This window comes from Ipomoea nil, unplaced genomic scaffold, assembly GCF_001879475.1.
Source record: "Ipomoea nil cultivar Tokyo-kokei standard unplaced genomic scaffold, Asagao_1.1 scaffold2761, whole genome shotgun sequence".
Classification (NCBI taxonomy): Eukaryota; Viridiplantae; Streptophyta; class Magnoliopsida; order Solanales; family Convolvulaceae; genus Ipomoea; species Ipomoea nil.
The window spans coordinates 2425797-2435755 of record NW_017619189.1 but is presented as its reverse complement, the minus strand read 5'-3'; the positions used below and the strand labels follow the sequence as shown (position 1 = coordinate 2435755).

General features: G+C 32.8%; 1 protein-coding gene across 1 annotated transcript; it reads left to right on the top strand.

Annotated features, from left to right (window-relative positions):
* The first annotated feature begins 516 nt into the window (after positions 1-516).
* LOC109157002 (NAC domain-containing protein 12-like) lies at positions 517-3195 on the top strand. Its single transcript, XM_019304889.1, has 3 exons — positions 517-889; positions 1509-1783; positions 2325-3195. The coding sequence occupies exons 1-3, from the start codon at positions 718-720 to the stop codon at positions 2871-2873; spliced, it is 996 nt and encodes a 331-aa protein (XP_019160434.1). The 5' UTR covers positions 517-717; the 3' UTR covers positions 2874-3195.
* The last annotated feature ends 6764 nt before the right edge of the window (positions 3196-9959 follow it).

Below are 9959 nucleotides of genomic sequence, written 5' to 3'. Positions count from 1 at the left end.
TTCCTTATGAAAATTAATGAGTAAGTTAAGAATATACGAAATATTCTGTTACTAAAGTTTACACTGACGGAGTGCATGAGTATTTAGGAAAAGTAAATGGTATAATAAAAGGTAAAATAGAAATATCAAATAAAAATACTAAAATCAAAATAATTTGAACCATTTATTTCATCAAATAATTAGACAAACATTTTTTAAAAAAAATTCTAATTACAAATCTAACTTTATTGGTTATTATTAGTATAGTATAGATATAACTTGAATCAAACTCCCTAGCTCTCATTCGGTCCCCTTGTGCAGCTTCTAGTATGCACAGAGTAGTTACCATATTTCTTTGTCTTTTTTGATTATGTGGTGTGGCGGTGGTTGATTTGTATAAATTTTAATTTTTTAATTTTAAAAAAAATATTTGGTTGAGAGGTAGGAAAAGGCCCCATTATTAGTGCAAATTAAGTACACTATTGACCACAATATAGGATGGAAAACCTTTTTCATGCATATTTTTGGAGCCTTTATGTCCGAACCCAACTGCATATAAATCATCATGTCTCCCCCACCATTTCTCCATCCCTCCCATCCTCACCAATACTTATCCTCCTCTTCTCCTTAGCTATTGCCGAGCTACTAATTTCCTTAATTAATTATCATCATCATCATCAGCAGCAACAAAACTAAATTATAGTTAACCTCGGAATTGAATTGAAGATCATATCAGACATGAATCTAAGTGTTAATGGTGAGTCCCAGGTGCCTCCTGGATTCCGGTTCCATCCCACCGAGGAAGAGCTTCTTCACTATTACTTGAGGAAGAAGGTTGCCTCCCACAAGATTGATCTTGATGTTATTCCTGAAGTTGATCTTAACAAGCTTGAACCTTGGGATATTCAAGGTAATTAATTTAATTTTCTCTCTAATTATTTCTCAACTTCTGCTTTAATTTTCACCCTAGCTAGCTTCATCAATTGCTTTAATTTCCTCTTATTACCTTCAAATTGAGATAGGAGCCTCCCACCATATATTAGTTCTTTCATTATTCCTAGCTTCCACCTTAAAATATTGCTACTTTAGGGTTATCCGGGATGGATAAGTTTAGAATCTCGCCTAATAAACCACTGAAATTTGTACGATTAGAGCAATAAAACATTCCAATAACTTTAGCTATCGTTTATCCAAACCAATTGCAATTTTAGTTACCAAATAAACATTTGTGGTATCTTATCTTAATGTGTGCTTTAGTACCAGGGTAGCTGCAGACCATGCTTCTTTAGCCAATTCAACATTCATGTAGTCAAGAGTTTAATTAAGTATGTACACACGAGATTAGCTCATTGGTTCAGTAAATTAAATAGTATTTGGAAAAGAGATCAAATTAAGGTTTGAACCTCGACAATGGCAGTGTAGGGATTATGTCCAAAAAGGGCAGATCTTTTTGGGAGAAGAGTTTAATTAAGCATATATTATGGTATTATATTGGTGGAATTAATTAATTAATTGTGTTTATGGTTCAGAGAAGTGTAAGATAGGATCAACCCCACAGAATGAGTGGTACTTCTTCAGCCACAAAGACAAGAAGTATCCGACCGGAAGTCGGACAAATCGAGCGACGGCTGCCGGATTCTGGAAGGCCACCGGGCGAGACAAAGTGATACACTCCAATTCTAGAAGAATTGGTCTGAGGAAAACCTTAGTGTTCTACAAAGGTCGAGCTCCTCGTGGCCAGAAATCCGACTGGATCATGCATGAATATAGGTTGGACGACAATACCTCCCATGATAATGTCACTGTAAGCAAGCCCTCAATCTGCCTTTTACATTTGCTTTTTTTTTTTGTCTGGTCCTTCAAACAATGTTTGACATTGCATCTATAAAGATAAAACCACGTGATGTAACTTTTTCCCTTTTAGTTATTACCTTAAAAAGAGTACCCAATTTCAGCCGAGTTGGTAAGCTAGACCCTTGCTTACTGCACACAAAGAGTTCCTTCAGTACCACTAGTGAAACTCGATCCTGGTCATTCTTTTCAATTTTCACCCCTATGACAAGTTGAGCTGCCCATGCAGACAAATTTTTGCCGTTAATAATTTCATTATTAGTGGTCGGACCATTAGAAATTAGCACATAATTATCCTTCTATTATGGTAAATAATGAAACCCTAATTGAGGGTTTTTTGTTTTTTATTCTAGTTTCAAAGGACTAACTTTATTTAATTTATCTAGTTTTTTGGTATTACAAATATAATATAATGGATTAGCATTGTAATCAAGAATTTTTGTAAAATACGAAATATTTTTGATAAATTAATTAATTATAATGATTATATGCAGGGTACAAATTTGGTAGGGGAGATGAGTAGTGGTCCAGAAGAAGGTTGGGTGGTCTGCAAAGTTTTCAAGAAGAAACTCTACCACAAGGCGGCCATGGAGTATCAACATCATCCTCAGACCCACCACCAGCGAAACGACGGCGTTCTCGACCAAATACTCACCTACATGGGAAGATCCTCCTCGTCCAAACACCACCTCGCCGGAGAAACAAAAAACATCCTCCTCGCCGGCGCCGGCGCCGACGAAAACTCACCGCCGCCGCCGCCGCCGCAATTCCTCCACATGCCGCCGCTCGAAACCACCACCCCATCCGCCGTGGACATCTCCCACATCATCCCCTCCTTCGACGACATGTTGGCCGACACCCAACCCTTCTACCCTTGCTACGACGGCGCCGGCGCCGACCCTCACGGCGGCTTAGACTTTTCCCTGGACTGCTATGGAGCGCATCCGACGGTGGATGATGATCTACGACCCTACGATCATAATCAGATCTCTCAAGTCCATTCCACACTTATTATGGACCCCTTATCTCACTTGTCTGTATAGATTTATATATATACATATAGTAATTATATATACCTATGGCTAGAAGTCAGAATAATATATGATTGATATATAGAATCATATACACATATATACTTTTTGTTTTATATACATACATAGATACATATATGATTGTGTATCACTATATGTATATATGTATGTAACCATGCATGCATGCATAATATGCTTTAGGAATATGGTAATGCTATTTGTGTCGAATTTTGTATCATCTCGATCATATAAAGTTTGATTTGTTTGGCTTGTGACTAGACTTGGGCAATTTGCTAATTCATAGTGGTTAGTTAATGGATATGAAACTTTTTTTTTTTTTGGTGTGCTGGAGGGACTGGAAGGTCTCAGGATTAGTAAATTTTTCTCATAGTCACATTTCTAGCATATTCCTCAAGCTGTTTGGGGGTGATTCAGAATTGTTGTGCTCCATTAGTTAATTTGACCCAAGTTGAAACATTGAAAAGTGATAATAATATTTTTTTTAATTAAATTAAGTGGTATACAATTTGATTAAGAAAAGATTTGGTATGATAAACATTGTTGTTGGAAATCTTGGGAAGACATGGTCATGAACCATATCTTTTCTTCATAAAGATGTTTCCAATTTGATTGTTAATTATACTGTCTATGAATATCTTAAAACCTTTATCACATGCTAAGAATTTGCTGCAATATAATGAGATCTGATCTATATATGATGGAAACATATTTTACTATATATTATTGTACATTTATAGCGTGACAATATTGTCAAACTCTCTTCAAATGAAAACACAAGAAATTCAATTCTGATTTAATTAGAATCCAATATAAATATATAAAATATCTTAATTAAATCAGATATTTTAAGATATTTCGGCCTAATTTGCTGTTGGATATTTCAATTTGCTAATTATATAAAATATCTTAATTTGCTAATTTAACACAAATATAATCCCTACATTTCGGCCAAATTTGCTATACTTCCAATAATATTTTGGGAAAATGTACAAATAGGCCACTGAACTATTTGGGGATAGCAATTAAGCCACCAAACTCAAATAAGCTCCAAATTAATCTATGAACCTGCAAAAAAAGTGCAATTAACATTTCTAGTAGGTTACCAACAAGTTTGTGATGATTAGGATGCCATGTGTATTTTTTATTTTTTAGTTTAATATTATTATTATCCTACTAAGCATTTGACCCCCCCCCCCCACTCCCCCCCCCCCCAAAAAAATTAAATTAGTGTAATTTTTAATTTAAAAAATTAAAAATTTAATTTTTAATTTAAATTATATATATATATATATATATATATATATATATATATATATATATATATATATATATATATATATATATATATTTAATGGGATGACATCGGTGCCAAATAGGGATGGTAATTTGTCCCGTCCCCAATCCCCACCCCGACGAAAACGAGAATGAAAATTTTTTTCAGGGAACGGGGATCGGGGATACCTCTCCCCGCCCCATCCCCGAATAATTACTATAATTAAAAATAAATAAATAAATTATTCCCAAAAAAATAAATAAATAAATAAATAAATAAATAAACAAATATAAATATATATATATATATATATATATATATATATATATATATATATATATATATATATATATATATAATTTAAATTAAAACTTAAGTTTTTAATTTTTCAAATTAATAATTACACTAATATAGTTTTTTTTTTAAAAAAAATTTGGGTCAAATGCTTAGTAGGATAATAATAATAATAATAATAATAAACTAAAAAATAAAAAATACACATGGCATCCTAATCATCACAAACTTGTTGATAACCTACTAAAAATGCTAATTGCACTTTTTTTGCAGGTTCATGAATCAATTTGGAGTTTATTCAAGTTCGATGGCTTAATTGCTATCCTCAAATAGTTCAATGGCCTATTTGTACATTTTTCCTAATATTTTTAAAAAATCATTTATAATCACATACATTCTTCCCAGATTTCATTCCCATAACCAGTTTAGCTGCCCATGCGGGCATTTTACAATCACATACATTATGGTATAAGTTGAAGTAAAAAAGTGAGAAGTTGAATTGTAGGTAGGATTATGGTAAAGTAATATATATACATGGTTGGGCACATGCTAAAAGGGAAAAGTTGAAGAACAAAAAGGTTAGAATGGGGGTTTTGGTTGATGGCGTGGACCCATGCACGCTCGAGTTGATAATTTAATGATGGAAATGAAATGAAAAAAATTTGGGTTGTTCCAGTGGATTCATGATTTGGTAGATTTCACAAAGGTAGCAGCTCAGATATTTGTGTTCTCCAAATGGATACGAGTGTAGTGCTAACCGGTGAAATGCTAATAATCACCGCACTTTACGAAATTTAGCTCACTAAACATTTCTTTATATTATTCTATATAGATATAGATAATGCTACATAAACAATGAATTAGGTGCGAAACTTCTTAAAGATAAAATGTGCAGATTAATCACAGTTTTTTATTTTGTCAAAATTAACAACCCAGAATGAAGAACAATTAAAAAACAGCAGTGACATTATGATCATTTTGCGTAAGGTCATAAGTTAAGGTGCGAAAGTTTAAAGTTTAAGATGCGTAAGTTTATATCTTAAGATGCACAAGTTTATAGCGTTAGGCGCGTAAGGTGACAACTTAAGGTGCGTAAGTCTAAAACTTATGATGCATAATTTTATAGCTTAAGGTGCGTAAATTTATAGCTTAAGGTGCGTATGTTTTAAATCTTAATGTGCGCCACTTTTTAGTAAGGTGCATTGAATTTAACTCTTAAGGTGCGTAAGTCTATAGTTTAAGGTGTGTATGCTTAAAGCTTAAGGTGCGTAAGTTTATAGTTTAAGGTGCGTAAGTTTATAGCTTAAGCCTTAAGGTTTGTATGTTTAAAGTTTAAGAAGTGTAAGTTTAATAGCTTAAGGTGTGGATGTTTAAAGCTTAAGATGCGTCACTTTCTAGTTTAAGGTGAATCAATTTAACTCTTAAGGTACGTATGTTTAAAGTTTAAGGTGCGTAAGTTTATAGCTTAAGTTGCGCAATTTTATAGTTTAAGATACATATGTTTAAAGATTAATGTTTGTCACTGTCTAGTTTAAGGTGCATCAATTTAACTCTTTAAGGTACGTAGGTTTAAAGCTTAAGGTGCGCAAGTTTATAGTTCAAAGTGCGTAATTTTATAGCTTAAAGCGCGCAAGTTTATAGTTTAAAGTGCGTAATTTTATAGTTTGGTGCGTTAGTTCGGGACACTTGATCATTTACATCCATAATGTTACCAGAAAGCGCATTTTTTATAAACTTTTCTTCAATTTGAAAAATCAAATCAACAACTCAAATCTCATTCCGTTTTTCACCTGGGAGAAGTTTTGCACGCGAATCATCCCCATATATATATATATATATATATATATATATATATATATATATATATAGTATCAATGTCAATTACTATTGCAGGTAAATTTTGTATATTTTATATGATATCATTTAAATAATTCTCAGTTTACAAATAGTTTATCAATTTGAATTCCTACTTTATTCCCACATTATTCTTTTCCCACAGAAATACAATTCTTTTTCTTCATAATTCCTTCCGTCCAATCAAACACTTAGTTAGGGGCGGACCTACAATATATATATATATATATATATATATATATATATATATATATATATATATATATATATAAACAGATAAGAGTACACAATAGGCGAGCTAGGTGAGATGGCAAGGCAAGTGCTTAATGCTAGCATGTGTTTGGGGTTCGAATTCTTGGTTGTTCAACAAAGTTTTTTTTTTTTATTTTTAATCCCTTCTGTTTGGATTTTTTAAGTCTTTTTGAAATATATATAACTTTTTTATATTAATAATGAGATGTGTAATTTATAATGTGTTTTCTATTTGAATTATTTTATCAAATTAGTTATGTTTCATATTTTGTTATGAGTATTTTTATAAAGTTTTAGTGTTTTATTTTTTCGCCTACATCCAATAATATTTAATTATTTATGACTATATTAAGTGTTTCATTGTCTTTTAAACTATAATGTTTCGCCCCCACAGGACAAAATTTCTGGGTCCGCCACTGCACTCAGTTAGTGTTTGTAATAGAATTAGTATCTTGATTTAAGCGTTATATTATAGTCATATTCAAACATACACTATATGTATATAATGTGTTTTTTTTTTTTATATATGTAGTTTGGGCTTGACAATTTAAGACAAGATCAAATAATGAATAAACAAATGTTAGGTTTTTGCTGATGTATTTGTTTTTTGTTTTTGTTTTTTTTTAAAGTTATTTTCAATGCAAACATGTTATCGAAATGGTCGGTTGATCATCAGAATATATTAGAGGTGATCTAATGTAATAATGGCATAAAATATTTTCACTCTAACTCCTGTTAAAACATTTGTGCACTTTGATGAGTAGTCATAAGAAGGTAAAACACGAAAGTCAATCTCAACTTTTGATGAATTAACAGTCCATGCTCCAATCCATTTGACCCAATCTGATTAACTATTCAATAGCTTTGTCTTTACTGAAAGATTCTCAGGAGGGTATGTTTGGTTCGTACATGGAAATCAGAATTAGAATGAGTATCAAATACTTGGTAATGGTAATGAATTTTGGTGAAAGTATTCTGCATGTTTGGTAGTAGGGTGGAATGAGAATGATTAGGCTAAGGATGAATAATGGGATGTGATGGATATATTATACTCACGACCCGACCCGGGGTAACAACGCTGTCTCGGGGCACCACATTGGAGCCCAAGAGTAACACGGATCCGGAGCACCACGTTGGGGCCCAAAAAGCAATACGGACCCGACCTACGGCACCATGGAGGTGTCCCAACCCGAGCCGACCTACGTGGGTTTCGGGTCGGGGAGCTCGGGACCCGACCCGGTCCACCCGGGCCCGGTCAAAGTTGTGATCTAACCACCCCCGATTTAGGGGGAGGCGGTTGGGGGATTTGGCTTGTATAAAAACCCCCCACCTTGTCCTAACAAAGGGCATTCTATCTACGTTCATTACATTCTACATCTATTACATACACTTTGTCCCGAGAAATATTGTAATAGTCAATTTACGACATTTAATACAATATACGGTCTCACGGCCTTTACGATATCGTTTCGTTTATTTATATATTATTTATATTACGTTCTTATCCGGATTTATTGATTCGGGTCCACCCCGAGTTAATTAAATAGATCAGGATGAAACCCTTATAAAATAAGGGAATGGATATATTTTTTCATGATTGGGGTATTCCAAACTCATAATAATGTTTTAAAAACCAGTCATCCAAACAATAACAATAACTTTAATACTTATACCTGAATGCTAAATTTGCCAACCAAACACACCCTGGTCAATATATTGGCGACATCACTATAGATCACTTTGCAAAAATCAGTCTAGGCAACCGCCTAGCCACTAAGTGACCCTAGGCCGAGGCGAATTACTCCTAGGTGACCGTCTAGGCAGCCGGCCGCCTAGGCACCCAACTTGGTCGATTCGGTCGAGTTGACAACAAACTCAGTCAACTCGACCTTGCTAATTTTTTAAATTTTATAATATATATATATATATATATATATATATATATATATATATATATATATATATATATATATATATATATCTCCACACATGTGCATTGTTTTTTTTTAGTATATAGTTAGTCGCCTAAAGGCTAGGCGCTACTCTACCGCCCGACTAGCGCTTACTGCAATCATGCATGCTATAGATAAAGGACAAGAGCCCCGACAAAGCATGGTTTAGGATTCAACTATTCAAGTTAACACAGCTAAGAAAGTAGATCAGTTTAGGTTATTCATAGTTAATCAGTTCAAACTAAAAAAGTTAATAGACAACTCTCACAAAAAATCAAACTTGAAACTTTATTGTTACTAAGTTAATTGATTTAAAATTTCGATTGAGCTTTGTCCCTATAATAAATATGTCCCCTCAGTATTATTGTAGGTTACTTATATTATCTTTTGTACTACTAAATAGCCCTCTAATTATAAATTACTAGTGGGTCTAAAGACTAGTTAGGAATTTCTTCTCTTCCCTCTTTCTATTTATTATTTTTTTTTTTGAGGGACAAAGGAAACTCGTAGCCAGTATTTGAGAATGTGCATTAAATAAACATCATATTGTGCCCTTAGCCGGTAAAAGATCATAAAGGGACTCATAACTAATCAGTTCAAAATAAGAAGACCGAATAAAGTCCCAACAATAACTTCTTAACAGCCTACCATGACATGTATACATACACCAAAAAATTAAGGCACGTGAATTTTCCCTTTCAGATTTTCACATTAAAATTATGTCTCATTGTCAAGTTCCACAAGTAACATTTATACATTTCAAATAAATGCATATCATCTTCGATGACCCAAATTGGATTTTAGGTTGGGGAAAACGAAGGGATAGCTGCAAATACGTTGCACTAAGGTAGGTTATACCTGTTACATGTAAGAACTGAAGAATATTATTTCACATTATTAATTATCTAAATCATCAATACCTAATGGGTGTGAGCTCGCAGGCCATCATTCCCATAGAGGAAGAGCAGGCCATGTTGATGTGGATGTTTTAACGTTTAGACATTGATCGATAACCACATTTACTTCTGCATTCGTTGAAACAAATGCCCTTTTTTTTGCTTCTTAATCATCACAATTACTCCCCATTATCATTCATCTCATCTATTTGTTCCTCTTCAAACTTGTATTGATGATAGCAACACTTCACCTCAACCCTTTCTAGATAACAACCTACGATTTGACACATTTTAATTGGTTGGTTGGAACTTTTGATCACATTTATTGTATAACTAGTATTTTTTATGCCTGATGCAGAAAATAGATGCCTAATATTATTACTTTATATTAAAATTTTAAATTTATTTAGATTTTAGATTTTAGATATTTAAATTATTGTAAATAATAATAATAATAACAATAATAATAATAAATGTAAAACATTTTTATAAATTTGACATTTATATATATTTTAGGAAATAACTAACATATAACTCCAATATATATATATATATA